The following is a 20,220-nucleotide window of genomic DNA, read 5'->3' on the forward strand; positions in this document are numbered from 1 at the left end:
AAGGAAGAAGAGTAAATAAGTTTTAAGGTCTAAAGGAAGCTTTCCCTTCTAGTTCAGTTTTTCTGTGAGAAAAACTAAAAATTATCTTCCTTTATCCCAGTTTCTTTCCTGTATTCCTTTAGCAAGTCCTTTCCAAAATTCTTTCCCCAAAAGCTAGCTGGCTAGTTTGCTTGCTTTTTAAAATATATTTTATGTGAAAAAATTTCAAACATACAGAGACTAGAAAGAATAGCGTAATAAATACCATGGAACCATCACCTAGATTTAACAGTTGTTACTATTTTTATTATGTTGACATCATTTCTTCTTTTTCTGAACTATTTTAACATATATATAGAAATTATGATATTTTACCTCTAAATTCTTTTTTTAAAATATTTTCCTATGTAACATAACAACATTATTATATCTAACAAAATTAGCATTAATCCTCTGTCATCAAATACTCAGTGCATAATCAGATTTCTGTACTTATCCTCAGAATGTCTTTTGTAGGTGCTTTATTTAAATCAGATGCAACCAAATAAATCTAGCAATATAATTTAATTACTACTAAGTAATTTAAATGTAAGAATTAAAATTCTAAATGACTAAAAAATTATTACTTTTTTTAAAGCATGGAGCCAAGTTAGTTTTGTATTTGTCAGAGTTGATACATAATCACCAAGATGAATTGACTGAAGAAGAGCTAGACACAGCAGAACTGCTTATGAATGCTTTGAAGTTATGTGGTCACAAGTGCATCCCTCCCAGTGCATCAACAAAAGCAGACCTTATTAAAATGATCAAAGAGGTGAGTCAATGAAACCATAGTACTTTCTTAGGAGATTCCATCATAGATAAAGAATGATTGACACTACTTTTTTAAGAACAGGGTATCATTGATGATGAACTTGAAATGATTATTTTATTTTATTTTTCCTATATGCTATATTGCTTTTTTCTATGTGAGAAAAAATAGGCTTATTTTAAGGAGCATTTTGTTCTCTGTGGTCATCAGTATCCATTATCAGTAGCTTTCAGTGAAGGAAAGATTTTTAAAGTGACAAGCAAGCTGAAGCATACCTTGAGTTAGAGGTTCTTTAATGAAAAAGCAGAGTAAGGAGGCAAGCAACTATGTAAACTCATCAGGTTTAGCAACCCTGGTTAACCATTCTACTCTAACTTATGTGACCTAAATTATATAGACACAGAATTATAACATTATAACATTGTTTAGATGGTTCATTTATTTTAATATTCTGGTCTCCTAGGGACAATTGTTTTTCCTTTGTTAACTGGGTTTTAAAATTAGTTTGTTGGGCTCTGTGACAATGTTAGGTGAGAAATAATAAATTTTATATAGTATATTATTATCTAAATCTTTTAGGAACAAAAGAAATATGAAACTGAAGAAGGAGCGAATAAAGCTGCTTGGCAGAAAACAGTTAACAATAATCAACAAAGGTAAGATTTTATATGTTCCAAAGGCATGTATTTTAGGAATCCATTAGATTTCACATATACTTTTAGTTTTAAAGTATCATGTTCTGATAAATACGTTCCATGTATGCTTAACTATGGACAATCTTATTATTTGTTTAGTCTCTTTCAGCGTCTGGATTCAAAATCAAAGGATATATCTAAAATAGCTGCAGATATCACCCAGGCAGTGTCTCTCTCCCAAGGAAATGAGAGAAAAAAGGTGATCCAGCATATTAGAGGAATGTATAAAGTAGATTTGAGTGCCAGCAGACATTGGCAGGAACTTATTCAGCAACTGACACATGATAGGTAAGCTGCCGGAGGTCAGTTAAAATTGTCTTCCATGAAGATGTAAGATATTGATGTTAAACTGAATTTGTATTCCAGAATTCAGACTCATCAAATCATTTTATTAAATAATTTTTTGTTTAATCATTTGTGATTTTTTTCATCTTAAAGAATAATCATATGAGTTTTTTTTAATTCTTGAGGAAGAAAAGTAATGAGAGGGGGCAGTAGCTCATCTAGATAGTAAAATTAGCTTAATTTTAAAATATGGTCCCTGTAAAAGAATAGAGAAATCACTGAAACAGGATGGTTGAGAAAAATATATTTTTCTAACTAATTTAAAATATGTATTACAAATAACAAAAAGAAATCAAGGTATTATTCTCTAAATTTAGTTAAGATAACTTATTCATGTGACTTTGGTGTACCAAAATACACTAAACATTAGACACTAAAGTAAATTCCATATGGATAAAAGAATTACTCAAAAAGTTTATAAAGTAGAAGATAATAGGATATTTGTCAACTCTTTGAAGGATAGATGACTTTCTACGCTCAATGCAATAGAAGAAACTGCAAATAAATCAATGGATTTTAACCTTAATTTTTTCCAGTGTATTTAACAACCATAACAAGAACAAAAAAGCCTGGAAATATATTTTCAGCAAATAAATAGTTATTTTTATTGTTTGAAAAACTTACACAGATTCTAAAGTAAAATATTATGATCCCAGAAGTTTGAATGAGCAAAAGGCATGAACACATTCCTCACATAAGACAAATGAATTACCAAACACATGGGAAAATATTCAATATTGCTAGAGGCTAATTTGGTTTTCTAGAACCTCTAGATACTACATTTTACTTTTTATGTTAACAAAAATTTTGGCTGCTAATATTCACAGCAGGATATTAGCTGTCCTTACTCAGAACTTTGGTGGCATTGTACATTTTGCCAATATGTATTAATCATCCTAAAAACATTTTACTTCTAGCTTCAGTTATCCTATTTTAGTGATTCTATCCTAAGGAAAATATTCGAAATATGGAAGGCAGGCCAGGCACAGTGGCTCACACCTGTAGTCTAGTACTTTGGGAGGCTGAGGCGGGAGGATCACTTGAGCCCAGGAGTTCAAGGCTACAGTGAGCTATGAACATGCCACTGCACTCTGGCCTGGGCAACAGAATGAGACCCTGTCAAAAAAGAAAAAGAAAGTAAACATAAAAGTTTTCATCTCTGCATTATTTATGCTAGTGAATGAATTAGAAACAAGTTATAAACCATAATATGGTTAAATACATTACAATGCATTTACCTCTTTATTGGGCAGCCATTCAAAATGATGAGATAAAGATAATACTGTTTCAATAAAATAAGGCAAGTTATAGAAAAATGATCATAATGATCATAACTACAAATTAAAAACAGACGCACGTTTTAAAAAAAAAAAAGACAACAACCGCTACCAGTATTTTGGTATGTTTAGGGTATGAATAAGGGTATTTTTTTCTCTTATTTATTTCTAAAAATGTATTTAATATGTTTTTCCTGTCTTATTTCATCTAAGATAAAATTTATTTTAAAATCTTTTTAAAAATGTGATTCATACCACAGAAAGAAATTGATTTTATTTGTTTCATTAGAGAGTAGGCAAAATGAGGCCAGGTGAGGGGGCTCACGCCTGTAATCCCAACACTTTGGGAGGCCCAGGTGGGTGGATCACTTGAGGCTAGGAGTTTGAGACAAGCCTGGCCGACATGATGAAACCCCATCTCTACTAAAAAAAATACAAAAATTAGCCGGGTGTGGTGGGAGCCTGTAATCCTAGCTACTTGGGAGGCTGAGGCAGGAGAATCGCTTGAGCCCAGGAGGCAGAAATTACAGTGAGCCAAGATCACGCCACTGCACTCCAGCCTGGGCGACACAGCCAGACTCTGTCTCAAAAAAAAAAAAAAAAAAAAGGCAAAATGGGAAATGTAAAAAATTAATTTGGAAAAAAAATTTACCTAACCATATTAAATCCAGCATATTGTATTATGTTGCTAAAGTGTTCATAGTAGTCATTACATATCTTTTAAAAAATTTAATAGTTGAAAGAAACTGGAAGCAGAGCTTGCCTTCAGGCGAGGAACTGGGAGACTGGGATTCCGGAGCAAAAAGACACTTAGATTTTGTTACTTCTACTTGTATATGCATTCCCTGATCAAATATATAAACATTTGGAGTTTTTAAATTAACAGATCAGTTGTGACTTACTTATTCAATCTCTATAATGATTTTTTTTATAGCTACAAGTCCTGGATGGTCACTTAAAACACCCTTTAATCTTTTTACTTGCAGAGCAGTATGGTATGACCCCATCTACTATCCAACCTCATGGCAGTTGGATCCAACAGAAGGGCCAAATCGAGAGAGGAGACGTTTACAGAGATGTTATTTAACTATTCCAAATAAGTATCTCCTTAGGGATAGACAGAAATCAGAAGGTAATAGTGGCTTCTTGACTCAACATATAAATATAGCAGAGAACTATGGTCATTAGATAAAGATAATATTTACTTTTCTCCTCAACAGATGTTGTCAAACCACCACTCTCTTACCTGTTTGAAGACAAAACTCATTCTTCTTTCTCTTCTACTGTCAAAGACAAAGCTGCAAGTGAATCTATAAGGTAACTTTGAATCAATAGACCTTCACTCTTTCGTGAATATACAACAGCTTATTGTAGTGTTTATGTAATATTTATTTTATATAATGCCATCATTTTCAGAAAAATCCTAAACAGGAAAGGCTCAAGGGAGGACAAGGTTATATGGCCAAAATCCAAAAGGAAATGACATTTCTGACAGCAAGAGTTCATGGGATTTCAGTCATCATGTTCTGGCCCTTGTTAGTTTACATACACACACACAAACACACACACACACACACACACACACACAAAAATGTATATATATACACATATTTTGTAATTGACTGTTTAACATCTCTATCTATTAATATAGATAGAGCTGCTGGTGGTATCATCAAGCGGCAATATAATGTAGTGATTAAAGGTTTAGATTCTAGTTCCTGCTCTTACTAGCTCTTTAATCTTAGGCAAGTTACCTAACCTCTCTGTCTCAGTTACCTCATCTATTAAATGAAGAAATAATAATAGGTATCATAGCGTTGTTGAGTATTAAGTATGTTATTATATATTAACTATTGATAGTATTATCATTGCAGTTATTGTGGTTGTTATTATACCCATTTCATAGATGAAAAACTGAGACACAAAGAAGATAATTGGCTAAGAACACAAAGGAACTTTCTGATTCCAAATCCTCTGTTTTTCCTAGAATACTAGGCTTTTTTAAAAATGTATTTGATAAATTACCTTCATAATAATGTAAATAATACAATAATAGTACATAACAAATAATAATACAAAATAATAATACAAAAATAAAGAGCACACACAAAAAATGTATCTGAAGTATCAGAGGCATGAAACAATGTTTGCTTATTTACTAGAAAATATAAAATATTGATATCTCTTTTAAATAACTTAATTTCTATATTCTGTCTACAGGTTATAGGGATTATTAGCCTTTTCTAGGTGTTTCAGTCATTTCTCTTCTAATAGAATGCTAAAAAGGAGCTAATATTTTCATGTGGGTTTTGACAAGATACCTCATGCTATTGGAACTCTATCTAGTCTGCTTTGCAGAAATCTTTTACTAGGTAAAATAAAGCATATCCTCTCTGAAATTGGTCAGAACATTTAGTCATAGTAATTTTAAATATGTTTTGACAGAGTGAATCGAAGATGCATCAGTGTTGCACCATCTAGAGAGACAGCTGGTGAATTGTTACTAGGTAAGTCAAATTTTGAAGAATTTTGCACATATTCACCCTGCCTTATTTGATTCTTAGATTATTTAAAGTGTTTTTTGACAGCATGCCATTAAATTGGATAAACTTTCTGTAGTATCATATAGGCTAATTTGCCTTAACATTATATGTAATTGCATATGAGTCATGAATGTGAAGAAATGATATCTTGTGTTCTGAAAAGCACATGAATAGCATTTTAGTTTTTATAAAATTGTTTCTTCATGAATATGCAAATTTATATTTAACCATTTCTTTTATTATATGCCAATTTAGATTTCTTAAAGTGAAAAATTGTTGATATCTTACCTACTATTTTATCAGATATAACTGTCCATAAGAAATATGTCTACTTTAAGATTGTCCATAATTTATATTCTCTATTGTGCTTCTGAGAGAAAGGAGAAGATTGTTAGTCCATGGATACCTATATAGTTATATTTGTTTGGAAATTTTATTCTCAAAATATGAAGGAAAACAATTATACCACTTGATCTCTATTCCCTTAAAGAACCAATCTGTATGCTGTAGGCTAGGTTCTCAAAGTGTGAGAACCCTGAATTAGTAGCATCAGCATCTCATGGGAGCTTCTTAGAATTGCACATTCTCACGCCTCAGTCCAGACTTGATGAATCTGAAATTCTGAGGGTGGGGCCCAGCAGTCTATGTTCTGATGAGCCCTCCAGTGATTTGATGTACCTTCAAATTCGAGAATGAATGTTGTAAGCTATAGCCTCCAAGGTCCAAGATATGGAGCTTCAAGCCTGCTGGGACTGAGCCCCACCGTCACAAGGATGGAGATAGTACCCTTCTCTGAGCTAGCCATGCCACTACTTCACTACTTCACTACTCGAGGGTGATGAGCATGCAGGGGGCGGAACCTCAGAGAAGTTCCCAACATTTTAAAACATGATGTAGGGACATGGGTTAGCAACAGCCAGCCTATGAAATGGGAAAAAGTTGGGGGCTATGTTTAGGGCCTACTCTACCCTATTGAGTGTCTCAGTCTGCAAAATAATTAAGGATTTCCCTTTTTCTAGATAATTTGGTTTACCACTTGACTTCAATTAGTGTGGAACAAAATAAAGCAAATCGATATGCTAGTAATGTAAGAATAATGGTAATAATAAATAGCCAACATTTATTTAGCACTGAGCACATATGCATTTTGCATATATTCTAATTTAATTCCCATAGTAGCTCTGTGAAATAGAGCTCCCTGCAACCTTTTTTTTTAAATAAAGAAATTAAGACACAAAGAGGTAAAGCAACTTGCCCAAGACTTCATGGATACTATTCAAAAATATTTATTGAGTGCCAGGAACTGTGTCGAGGTAGTGAGATTCAAATTCAGACCAAAGGACTCTAGAGACCATGCATTAAACCATGAATGGTAGTGTGCACATACATTTTAAAACCCTTATATCCAATTACTTTCTGCAGGTAAATGTGGAATGTATTTTGTGGAAGATAATGCTTCTGATACAGTTGAAAGTTCGGTGAGTAGAGGCTTAAGTCTGTATCTACATACATCTAGACAGATTCCAAAAATGTATCAATTCAGTATAACTAGAGAGAAGGAAGAACTATTAGAGTTCATTCTTTGTCACTCTATGTATAGATTGGTCTGAGTTCCAAACATTTTTTTAAATATAATTTTAAAAAGAAGACTGTACCATCTCCTCTGGCTTATGGCCCAAGTATCATAGCAGTTAATATAAGTCATATTCTAAATGCTCCTATTATATCAATTTATGTTCATTCCTTCTTATTACTGTCCTCCGTTGCAACAAATATCTACTCCTTGCCACTCCCAGTTCACTATCAAGTACCTTTGCCTTCAGAAAGAAAGGAAAAATATTAAATAATTGAATAACTTAAGTAATTCTGATATTCACATAGCTTAATAATGATAATTGTTATTATTCCAGACAGACTGATATTAATCAGAAAATAGACATTTTTTGTATAATGAAGCTTTTTATTTGAATTATCTTTTATGCCATTAAAATATTTTTTGAAATTCCTGTAATAGGAGAAATAAGCTTTTTGTTTCAGAAAAGTTCTAAAGCTGGGAATTCCTAAGGATATACTAAATGAGATGATGTGTGGTTTAATTATTAATATATATTTTATTTTAAATAAATTAGGCTGGGTGCAGTGGCTCACGCCTGTAATCCCAGCACTTTGGGAAGCTGAGATGAGTGGATCACCTGAGGTCAGGAGTTCGAGACCAGCCTGGCCAACATGGTGAAACCCTATCTCTACTAAAAATACAAAAAAATTAGCCAGTTGTGGTGGTGGCGCCTATAATCCCAGCTACTCGGGAGGCTGAGGCAGGAGAATCGCTTGAACCCAGGAGGCGGAGGTTACAGTGAGCCGAGATCACACCACTGCACTCCAGCCTGGGCAACAGAGCGAGACTCTGTCTCAAAAAAAAAAAAAAGAAAGAAAGAAAGAAAGAAAGTAGTGAGTGAAAACATGAAGTTTGATTATAAAATAAATAATGTAAAAAAAAAGTCATGAAAGTATTTAAAGTAGTCAGAAATATGAACAGCATTCTTTTCTCATTTATATAGCAATTACCACAGGGTGTGTCCCAGATAGTAAAATATAGTTATGTTATTTTTCAAGATGGATCCTTTTATCAGCCAAGGAATTTAATAGTTGATGTATGAGACAACTTTTTTGTATGTCCAAAAGACGACAGTTTTTCCCCTTAAAAATTCTACTCAATTTGTGTTTAACTCCATTTGACATGAGGTGACAGAAGAGTCCGAGTCCACCTGTCGAATATGTTGGTTTATTTTCAGTGCTTGAGGATACATTCACAAATACTCGGTCTGGGAAGACACCATTTAATTTTAAGTCAACTTGCATGCTATAAATGTGTTTTATATTTAAATAAAGAGGAAAATTTTTTTTAAAAATATAAAAATGACCTTGCTTCTTAATAGATTGAAAGATCCTTCTTTCCTATGTACTTTTGTAATGTTGGTTCTTCTTATATAACATTTGGTATCTTGCGTTGTGTGTGCAAATGTGTGTACAAATATTTCATGCCCCCTTTTTGACCCATACAGATTTATTTCATGCAGAGCACTTAGCAGAGTACCTTGCGCATAGATGTTAATTAATATATGCTGAATGAATGTTGAAACTAAACAAAGGAAGAATTCAGTTTTAAGTATGAAAATACTACATTTTCATTAAGACATTTTATTTTATTCATAGTGTATTCCCTGCCTCTACTTATAAAAATTATTTTGGACCAAGAACAATAGTAAAACACACATAGAGTAGGATAATTTGAATCTAAAAAAAAAAATTAAGGTTTTGGAAAGATAAAGAGCCTGGGATAAAATAGTTCTTGGCAATTGAGTCCTAAATTTGCTCTGAGCTTCCTGTTAGTCAACACAGAAGAGTAAGTAAATGCAATTTTTTAAAAAGGAAAAAAACTGATTAAAAAAAAAAGAAAACTAGGATGCAGGTTGATTTGAGGAGATAAATTCTAGCTAGTTTTAAACTTTAGTAGAAACTTTTCATTATTTCTCTATTAAAAGCATTAAGTAGCATAATTTATGTATTCAGTTACAATTTACAAAAGATTAAGATGCATTTTTTTTTAAGTTTTTCTTGATTTTGTACTTTGGGAGGGACCTAGTGATGGTAGGATGTGTAGGGCCTGTGGTCCCTACCTCTTCATTTCAGAATGTGGGGATTTGTCTGAGTACACTAGGATTAATACTCTCAAGCAGATTCAACCTTCCAGTGATTCTTTTCTCATCTTCTTTTCTTCTGTTGGCCACCTAGCAGGGGAATGTATCTATTTGGTATGTGTTGCTCTGTCAGCTTACATTTAGTGAGTGGGGCTTTATTTGCAGGAATGCCCCATTAGTTCCAGGAATGCTCCTCCAGAGACTCTGCTTTCCCTTTGCTGGATGACTCGGAAGCATGAGAACTGTTTCACAGCTTGGGCGTTTCCAGGCCATCCAGACATGGATTTAACCTAAATCTATATGATGGCAGGCCCACAGTTATGAATTCTCAGAGAGAGGCTTTTTTTCTATGCTCTAGGCTCCAGGCCAAAAGAGACAAGCTTGCGTCCTGGTTAATCCTCTTTATTTTTATTTTGTTATTTTTTATTTTTTTAAGTCAGAGTCTCACTCTGTCACCGAGGCTGGAGTGCAGTGGCGTGATCTCGGCTGACCAAAACCTCTGCCTCCTGGGTTCAGGTGATTCTCCTGCCTCAGCCTCCCGAATAGCTGGAACTACAGGTGCCTGCCACCACTCCCGACTAATTTTTGTATTTTTAGTAGAGATGGGGTTTCACCATGTTGGCCAAGCTGGTCTTGAACTCCTGACCTCAAGTGATCTGCCTGCCTCCGCCTCCCAAAGTGCTGGGATTACAGGCATGAGCCACCGCACCCGGCCTATTCCCCTTTATTGATGGGCACATTTGTTTGTCTAATCTTTCATTAGGAACAAATCCCTTCCTAGGTTTTAGCTTTCTGAAGCAATCTCAATTCCACACCCTGATTCTAGGGGCCCAGGGCCTCATCTTCTGTCCTCAAGTTGCTGTGAACCTACGTCAATTTGTTTCTGAAACTGGGGTATGTGCATACATGCATGCATATGCAGACACATACAACAGAGCAACCAGAGTATCACTCCCTGCTTAGTGCTGATTTTCCAGTTCCTCTACATTTTTGACTTCTGGGGATGTCATTTCCCTTGTTTTCTTGCAAGCTCAGCTATGTATTTAAAAGTATATTTGCTTAGTAAAAGAAGCCAACCTTAAAAGGCTATATACTGTATAATTCAAACTATATGACATTTTGGAAAAGGCAAAACTATAGAGACAGTAAACAAATTAGTGGTTGCCAGAGGTTGGGGAGAGGAAAGGAGGGATGAGTAGGTGGAGTACCGAGGGTTTTTGGGGCAATAAAACTATTTTGCATGATATTGTGTTGGTGGATACATGTCATTATACATTTGTCAAAACCCATGGAATGTACAACACAAAGAATGAATATAAACTCTGGACTTTAGGTAAGAAAAATTGTAGCAATATTGGTTCATCAATTGTAATTAGTGTCCCACACCAAATGCAAGATTTAATAATAGAGAAACTGTGAGTGCAGGGCCAAGGGAGGGGAGGATACATGAGAATTCTGTATTATCTGCTCAATTTTCTGTAAACCTAAAACTAGTCTAAAAAATAAAGCCTATTTTTTTTATTTCTAAATTTTATCATTCATTTTGAGGTGTTTTGCATTGGGAGAGTTTTCAGGTAATCTTATCTGCCATCTGCCACAAAAAGATTTTCTGTTTTATTTTGATGCTTTTTAAAATCTAAAATTAAAGTAATTATTTATATTTCTGGTAAAACAAATATTTTTGCCTATTTCTTTGTCTTAGAGCCTTCAGGGAGAGTTGGAACCAGCATCATTTTCCTGGACATATGAAGAAATTAAAGAAGTTCACAAGCGTTGGTGGCAATTGAGAGATAATGCTGTAGAAATCTTTCTAACAAATGGCAGAACACTCCTGTTGGCATTTGATAACACCAAGGTAAATTCACCCTTATTAATTGATATATATTGTTTAAGTGCTCATGGGCCAATGTAACTATACTCATATTGATTACATGAAGGTTTACTGAAATCGAATAAAATTGCCATGTTTCTTAGTTCTGATTAAAGTGAAGCCTTTGTTATATGAGGATTGTCTTTGACCTCCACAATGAGGTAAATTCTGATTCCCCAAAATGACTGAAAGGAGTAATTTAAACTTGCTCAGTGCTGTAGCAGGGTCCATCTTTGACAAACTCTCTTGACCTCTAATCCCTTCGGCCACCATTCTCTGCTCTCCTTTATGGAAAAACTGTTGGGGAAAGTTGCATATGCTCGCTGCCTCCAGTTTTCTTTTGAAATGCTTCAGACAGACTTCTCACCACTCTCGTCAGGGTCATCGGTAACCTCTATGTTGCTAAACCCGTAATGTCATAATCTTTCTTTGTCCCCATTTTACTTGACCTATTGGCAGCGTTTGACCCAGCTGATTTTTCTCTCCTTAAATAAAACCTTCCTCCCTGGGTTTCTGGGTTACCATTTTCTCTTAGTTCTTATACCTTACCAGCCATTGCTTCTCAGTCTTGGTTGCAGACGCCTCCTTGGTGTGTTGCAGGGCTCCTTCCTCAGACGTCTTCTCTTCTCATCCAGTCTTATGACTTTAAAATACCATCTGTATTCTAACAACTTACACATTTATGTCACTACCCAAACCTCTCCCCTGAATGCCACACTCACATATTGTAACTCCCAACTGGTGTCTCCATTTAGAAGTCACTAATTGGCATCTCAAACGTAACCTGTACAAAACTGAACTTCTAATCTTCCCCCCAAAATTTCCTTCCAGTTTTCTCTATCTCAGTAAATGACAACTCCATCTTTCCAATGCCCAGGCCAAAACTCTTGAGATTATCCAAGACTCTTGTTCTTCTCTCATACCCTGCATACACTCTATTAATAGATTCTGTTGGCTCTGCCCTCAGAATACATCGAGAGTCTGACTGCTTCCACTGCTACCATCCTGGTTTAAGCCACTATCATTTCTTGCCAGAATCATTTACAGTAGCCTCCTAACTGGCCTTCCTGCATCCATACTGTTTCTGAAATCAAATAAAAATTGCCATATTTCTTAGTCCTAATTAAAGGAAAGCCTTGGTTATATGATGATTATTTTTGACCTCCAAAATTGTGTTAAATTCTGATTCCCCAAAATGACTGAAATGAAGTAGTTTAAACTTGCTCAGGGCCTGGCACAGTGGCTCATGCCTATAATCCCAGCATTTTGGGAGGCCGAGGCAGGCAGATCATGAGGTCAGGAGTTCAAGACAAGCCTGGCCAACATGGTGAAACCCCGTCTCTACTAAAAATACAAAAATTAGCGGGGCATGGTGGCACATGCCTGTAGTCCCAGCTACTTGGGAGGCTGAGGCAGGAGAATCATTGAACCTGGGAGGCAGAGGTTGCAGTGAGCCAAGATCATGCCATTACACTCCAGCCTGGGCAACAGAGTGAGACTCCATCTAAAACAAAACAAAACAAAACAAAAAACTTGCTCAGTGCTGTAGTGACTTTCAGCTACAATGACTTTGACAAACCCTTTCTTGACCTCCAGTCCCTTCACTACCATTTCTCTGCTCTCCTCTATAGAAAGCCCCTTAGCCCCCCTTCAGATTGTTCTCAACACAGCAGCTAAAGTATGTTGGATCATATCTTTTCTCTGCTCAGAATCCTTCAATCACTTTCATGTCACATTCAGTTAAAGGCAACGTCCTTCCAATAACCTGATAAAGCCCTGGATAATCTCGTACCTTGTTACCTCTCTGACGTCATTGTCCGCCGTTCTCTCCCTCGCTCTGTCTACTCCATCCATGCCTTGAATGTCAGGCACACCAGTGCCTCGGGGACTTTGCATTCATTGTTGCCTGGAATGTTTTTCTCCTTAGAAATCCAAATGATTTGCTTTGTCACTTTTTCAAGTTTCCTGATCAAATATCTTCTTATCAGAGAGGCCCTCCCTGACTCTATAAAATAGCCACCCCTCCCTCTCCACCAAGCATCCCTTACCTCCTTTACTTTGGTCTGTTTTTCTCTATAGGATGTATTAGCATCCAGCATTTTCTGCCTCTCCCCAGTAGAATGCCAAGCCTTTACTTTGTTAAGTTCCAGTTCTTCAGAATTTTGAACACTACTGGTATGTAGGTATTCCGTTCATATTTGTTGAATAAATGAATGCCTCCTTTTCCTGCCAGGGCTTGGCTTATAGTCTGTCATAAATCCCCTTCCGTGGACCTTAGCGCTAACAATTGGCAAACTTCAGATTTAGGCTACAGGTTTAGGATGTTCTATTCTCTGTGGTTTTGCCTATTCCATAACTACCAGTACATTTCCTCATTAAGTTCACTCTCTCATTATCCATATCTGTGGCTCTTCTTCCTATGTCTGAAGCATATACCTGCTTAGAATGGGTATTTCATATCTGTTTTTAGCAAAGCTCATCTTGTCTGTTTTTTTCATTTATTAGCAATCATTATTTAATTGCTTTAAAAGAACCAGTACACCTTTTCTGTGACAAAACTATTGTGAATCTCTAAAAAAGAGTTTATATATGTTTTCAATCAGTAGTGAAAATCAAATATCCTATTTACATACGATGCTTTATTTAATTCTTATGAGAGAAATATTATCACTCCCATATTATAGACATGGTAACTGTAGCACAGAAGGTTAGCAGGAAAATATACCAGATCTGTCCAATTCAGAAGACCGTGCTGTTTCTACTACACCATATTGCATTTATTTAGAAGAAAACTCTTCTTTTTTTCCTTATTTTTTTTTCTTTTAGTATCTGTGTCTTAAGTGACTTTTCTATACAAACTTTTTCTTAGAAGGTTTTTATTAACATATTTCTGCAGCAGTAAAGCATAGTGGTAATACTCACTATGTCTCAAAAAAAAAAAAAGGCTATTCTAGGTATATGTTCAGAGATATAGCAGCCAGCCTCTGGAGGACGACCTGGACTTGAGTCTCAGTTCTCTACCCATTAATGTTACTGAGAAAAAAACCTGTTTTTGGAGGACATGAGATTTGTAACATGTCTATAATGTCATGGGTTCTTTGGAGAAAAGTGCCAATAAGACTAAAAATAATATCTGGGTTTTTTTTTTCTCCTTCCCTTTTAGGTTCGTGATGATGTATACCACAATATACTCACAAATAACCTCCCTAATCTTCTGGAATATGGTAACATCACCGCTCTGACAAATTTATGGTATACTGGGCAAATTACTAATTTTGAATATTTGACTCACTTAAACAAACATGCTGGCCGATCCTTCAATGATCTCATGCAGTATCCTGTGTTCCCATTTATACTTGCTGACTACGTTAGTGAGACACTTGACCTCAGTGATCCGTTGATATACAGGTAAGTTAAAAGAATCATCCCTTTAGGGTTCATCCATCCATATGTTGTATTTCTTTATTAAAGTTTTCATTATGAAAAATTTCAAATATGCACAAAATAGAAGAATTATATAAGAACCCACATACCTATCACCCCGGTTCAACAGTTGTGAATTATGAAGATTTTTGCCAAACTTACATTATCTTTTTCTTCTTATTTAAGGCAAATTGCAGACATCTTGTTATGTCACTTCTTTGTTCTACAGTATGCATCTCTTTAAAAAATAGAACATCTCAACCACAGTGCTATTATCACATGTAAGAAAATTGACAATAATTCCATGATATCATCTAATATCTAGTCCATTTCCAAATGTCCCCTGCTTCTCTCAAAGATAGCTTTTTATAGTTGGTTGTCCAACTATAAAGGTCCATTGTCATGTTTGGTTGCTGTATCTCTGAACATATACCTAGAATAGCCTTTTTTTTTTTTTTTTTTTTTGAGACAGAGTCTCACTCTGTCACCAGGCTGGAGCGCAGTGGCGCAATGTCAGCTCACTGCAACCTCTGCCTCCCGGGTTCAAGCGATTCTCCTGCCTCAGCCTCCGAGTAGCTGGGACTGCCGGCACGTGCCACCATGCCCAACTAATTTTTGTATTTTTAGTAGAGACGGGGTTTCACCATGTTGGCCAGGATGGTCTCGATCTCTTGACCTTGTGATCCACCCACCTTGGCCTCCCAAAGTGCTGAGATGACAGGCATGAGCCACTACACCCAGCCAGCCATTATTTTTTATGTGTATTTTTTCTCTTTATTTTCTCCTGACATTGACTTGTTGGAAAAACCAGGTCACTTTTTCTTTTGGAGGCTTCACATTCTGTATTTTCTGATTGCTTCCCATGACGTCGTTTGGTTTGTTCCCATAACCCCTGTATTTCCTAGAGACTGGAAAAGTCTTGCTTAGGTTCAGGTTCAACTCTTTTTTTGGCAAGAATCCTTTATAGGTGGTGATGTGAGCTGTATATATATTTTCCTTTTCTTTTTTTATCATTCTGCATGGTTGAGAGGAGTGAGCTTTATATTGTATCATATCAGGAAGCCTATGATATTCCACTGTAATGGTGCTCAGTTTGATCTGTGGGCTCAGGCTCCCATTGAATTTGTACCTAATGGTTTCATCCATTGATGATTATTGCTTGAATCAATTATTTCACTAGAGGTTGCAAAATGTTGATTTCCCATTCTCTCATTTCTTCTAAATTTATTAGAAGAAAATAGACAAGGTGAGCCTAGGATGTTTTGTTGTGTCAGAAAGCGAGGAAACTAATATGATCTTGTCAAAAGGACTCAGAAGTTGGCCAGGCGTGGTGGCTCACTCCTGTAATCTCAGCACTTTGGGAAGCCAAGGTGGGCTGATGGCTTGAGGCCTGAAGTTCAAGACCAGCCTGGCCAACATGGTGAAACCCTAACTCTATTAAAAATACAAAATTTGCTGGCCGTGGTGGCACATGTCTATAATTCCAGCTACTTGGGAGGCTGAGGCAGGAGAATTGCTTGAACCTGGGATGGGGAGGTTGCGATCAGCCGAGATTGCACCACTGCACCCCAGCCTGGATAACAAGAGTGAAACTCCGTCTCTAAAAATAGAAAAGGACTCAGAAGCCAACTTGAAGTGCCTCTCACTGCCAAAGATAGGATAGTCTGAGAATAAAAAGAATAATGACTGCAATTAGTTGAAATACATGGAAATAAAAAGAAACATAAGGTCATAGTGATACTTTTTAAAAGGCCAAGGAAACACAGTGAAACAAAATTCATTCGTCCCATTAGAGGTAATAGGGCACCAATTCCTTACTTTGAAATTTGGCAATTAAAGGAACAGAATTCAGCATTTATTCTGCCTTTCCTGAATGAACTGTATTTTAGAGTAACCAAATAGTCCTAGTTGATGAGGGAATGTTTTGTTTAATATGAAAAAATATTCTGATGTTTAGTTTAAAGAAAAATGGACTCCAAATATTTCACTTAGTATACTAGAGTATTTCAGCTGTAAGTCCCAAAGAGTGGGCCTAATTCAGACAGTTCTCAAGAAATCAGATTTAAACTGGGCGCAGTGGCTCAAGTCTGTAATCCCAGCACTTTGGGAGGCCAAGGCAGGCAGATCACCTGACGTCAGGAGTTCGAGACCAACTACTCAGGAAGCTGAGGCATGAAAATCACTTGAACTTGGGAGGCGGAGGTTGCAGTGAGCTGAGATCATGTTTGGGTGACAGAGTGAAACTCTGTCTGAAAAAAAAAAAAGTGAATATGCTTGCACAGATAAACACAAAAACATCTGGGTGTGTATAGACCAACATGTGTGGCCTGGGGTAATAGTATTGTGGCTGATTTTTAGTTTATTGTTTGCTCAACTGTAATTTTGTATTTTTCAGCTACAACTATTAACATAGCTTGTGTCCAAAAAAAAAAAAAACCCCTATATACTCTCTATAAAAAATTGCAGGCCAGGCGTGGTGGCTCACGCCTGTAATCCCAGCACTTTGGGAGGCCGAGGTGGGTGGATCACCTGAGGTCAGGAGTTTGAGACCAGCGTTGCCAACATGGAGAAACCCCATCTCTAATAAAAATACAAAAATTAGCCAGGCGTGGTGGTGCATGCCTGTAGTCCCAGCTACTTGGGAGGCTGAGGCAAGAGAATGGCTTGAACCTGGGAGGCAGAAGTTGCAGTGAGCTGAGATCACGCCACTTCACTCCAGCGTGAAAAAAAAAAAATGTAGGCAGCCATCTTAAGTGATTTTGCTCTATTTTTAGATGTTAATTTGTATCTATTCTATAAATTGTTTTTGCTTTTTAACAAGGTTTTTATGATTAGAAAATCTCAAAGACAAAATTAGTGCATTTAATACAACTAATTTCAACATTCCTAGAAAATAGTAATTTATATTAAAAAAAAAAAAGATGTATCAACATGTGGTTAAGCAGACCTGGTTTGACTCACTGAAATGTAGGCAAATCTTGCTGTTGGTCTAGTTATGGTGCTGCAGGTTGAAATCCAGGTGGTCCCATGCCTGTGCCAGACCAGATGGTTCCTCAGCCAAAAGAGCCTGCCCTTCATCATCAGAGCTTTTTCTTTTGCTCCTTCAAGTGCCACACAGGGACACCACATGATTCTGTAGCTTGTAAAAGTGAGGATTCATTCCTGGAGGGATGAGAATTCATTCTCCTGCTTCAAGGAATGGTGTCATGTGGTGTTGACAGAATGTGAACACCAGCACTGACAGATTTGTACGCATGCATACATACTCTACACTGTGTGCAATGGTATCACTCCCCATCTACTAACTAGGTAGCAAAATATTTATTTCAGTTCTCAGTCTCCAAATCTCAGCTTGGTCATTTTAAGCACGTGTTGTTTCTTCAGTTTTAACTAACTAGGCTAATAATTACACAGCATCTTCCTCTGTTCCTAAGTTCTGTCGAAACTGCCCTTCATTCTACACCGCCTAACTGGATGTAGAGTCTGGAAAATGGGACACTAACTTTCAGGGCTTGGTCTAGGAATCTGCTCCCACGAGCAACATCAGTTATGATTCTAGAGGAAGCTGCAGAAGTAAGGGAAAGAAGGATAGTAGTAGCCCTTCTTATTTAGGCTACTTGTAAGTCAGGAATTCCTAATACTGGCCTGGCTCTGTGGGGAAAATTCTACCTTAATTTCTGAAATCATAATTTTGAATGGTGACTGTTAGTTGCAAAACAATATGTTTAAGCAGAGAAATAAGGGTGGAGCATTTTGTTGACCACTTACCTACTTACAAGATGCAGACATCTAGGGAGCTTAATCTTGACAGTATCAAAATATTTAATTTTTAAAATTGTCCTTTTCTTGCAGAAATCTCTCTAAGCCTATAGCTGTTCAGTATAAAGAAAAAGAAGATCGTTATGTGGACACATACAAGGTAGCTTTTGTTTTTACTCGTACTTTATTAAATGAAAAATTGTGTTTTGTTTTACAGACTTGTGTTTTACCTAATTTTAAATTTATACTATGGATTTTTTACCTTCTTGTACTAGGATTGACAGACAACTAGAAATCATTATGTGAAATGAAATATCATCTTCTATCCTGATTTTCTGAGAACACTTTGCCTAGAAAAAGAATACACTTATTTTGGCATAAATTGAAAGCCAGTAACTCATTGTTTAATCCAGTATTTAGTAGTCACATTCCTTATAAAAATCACAAAGATTTCCAGGGACCTGCTATTCGTATCCCCTAGTGTTATTTATGTAATAGTATTAATATATTTATAATGTACCCATAACCATTAGTCATATTCAGGAAATTATGCATTGGTTTATTAAACAAAAATTTATCAGATTTTAACATTTTAAAAATAAAATGAATTACCTTTTTCTGTGAAATTAATATTAATGAAATTCTATTGGAAATTCAAAAATCACAATAGCTACGCATTACATTCTTCACGAGTATCAAGACAGGAGCAACTGAAACACTTTTCTCATATTCATCACATTATTTTATGCCACAGTTCCTGAAACATTCCTGTAAGCATCTTATGACTGTCACTACTTGATTCTTCAGCAGTTGAAAATGCGTCATTGCTGTGGAAATCAAGAAGTAACTCTTGAAAATTCACTATACCTGACTTTGTTATCAGAACCAGACAGAAGCTATGGGAGACAAGAATAGTGACAGATATTAAATGTTTGGTTGAACTTCCTACTTTATGATGGGAAGATAGGAGTAGTGAAAAATCACCATATTCTTTTTTTTATCTCTGATAACTGCACTGTAAAACAGACTTAAAATGTTATATTATTACCAATAATGTGACATAGTTTTTACATTTCTATTGCATTTCTACTTCTAGAGAAGCAGTTCTCTAGACAGCATAGCATTACATCTTGAAACTCTTTTGAAATGAAGACATCTCTAGTGACAGAAGCACCTCTCATTTGTTGGGTGCTTGATCAGCTTAGACATTATGAGCCATTAGTTAGGAGGTGGAGTGCTCAAAGTTAGGTCGGTTTTCTATGAGGGAATGAAAGAGTAAAGGTGGAGATGAGAAATGCTTCTGAGTGTTTGGGTCTTAGTGAGGCACCAAGGAGAAGACTCCCAGACACTCAAGGAGGCTGAAGCCTCCGGGGTAAGAGTGGGAGGGCCAGCCATGGAGAATGGCCTCAAAGGGGTAGTAGAGAAGGAGAGAAAAAAAAACATCCAGCGCTTTTCTAGCGTTGCCTGGAGCCCGCAATCATGAATTCTCTGGATTCACCGTTTCTTTCAGTACTTGGAGGAAGAGTACCGCAAAGGAGCCAGAGAAGATGACCCCATGCCTCCCGTGCAGCCCTATCACTATGGCTCCCACTATTCCAACAGCGGCACTGTGCTTCACTTCCTGGTCAGGATGCCTCCTTTCACTAAAATGTTTTTAGCCTATCAAGGTAAGAATTTAATAACTGCCTAAAAAGTCATATTGGGTCATCAGAAACAACAACAACAACAACAACAACAACAACTTAGGACTGACTTTTTAAGAACTATTAAGACTAATCAAACTATAGGAAAAAGAATTCTATTTATTCCTTGCCCAAAAT

General features: G+C 36.2%; 1 protein-coding gene across 3 annotated transcripts in view; it reads left to right on the forward strand.

The window, feature by feature from the left end:
* LYST (lysosomal trafficking regulator) overlaps positions 1-20,220 on the forward strand; it is a 222,156-nt gene that overhangs the window by 148,018 nt on the left and 53,918 nt on the right. For all 3 annotated transcript variants that reach the window (XM_063595304.1, XM_057299849.2, XM_057299854.2), the window contains 11 exons: positions 617-793; positions 1,370-1,446; positions 1,585-1,773; positions 4,094-4,239; positions 4,328-4,424; positions 5,553-5,614; positions 7,073-7,128; positions 11,051-11,203; positions 14,382-14,626; positions 18,494-18,560; positions 19,911-20,067. In XM_063595304.1, the coding sequence (XP_063451374.1) occupies positions 617-793; positions 1,370-1,446; positions 1,585-1,773; positions 4,094-4,239; positions 4,328-4,424; positions 5,553-5,614; positions 7,073-7,128; positions 11,051-11,203; positions 14,382-14,626; positions 18,494-18,560; positions 19,911-20,067 (1,426 nt within the window). The remainder of the gene's footprint in view (positions 1-616; positions 794-1,369; positions 1,447-1,584; positions 1,774-4,093; positions 4,240-4,327; positions 4,425-5,552; positions 5,615-7,072; positions 7,129-11,050; positions 11,204-14,381; positions 14,627-18,493; positions 18,561-19,910; positions 20,068-20,220) is intronic.

This window comes from Pan paniscus, chromosome 1, assembly GCF_029289425.2.
Source record: "Pan paniscus chromosome 1, NHGRI_mPanPan1-v2.0_pri, whole genome shotgun sequence".
NCBI classification, from domain to species: domain Eukaryota; kingdom Metazoa; phylum Chordata; class Mammalia; order Primates; family Hominidae; genus Pan; species Pan paniscus.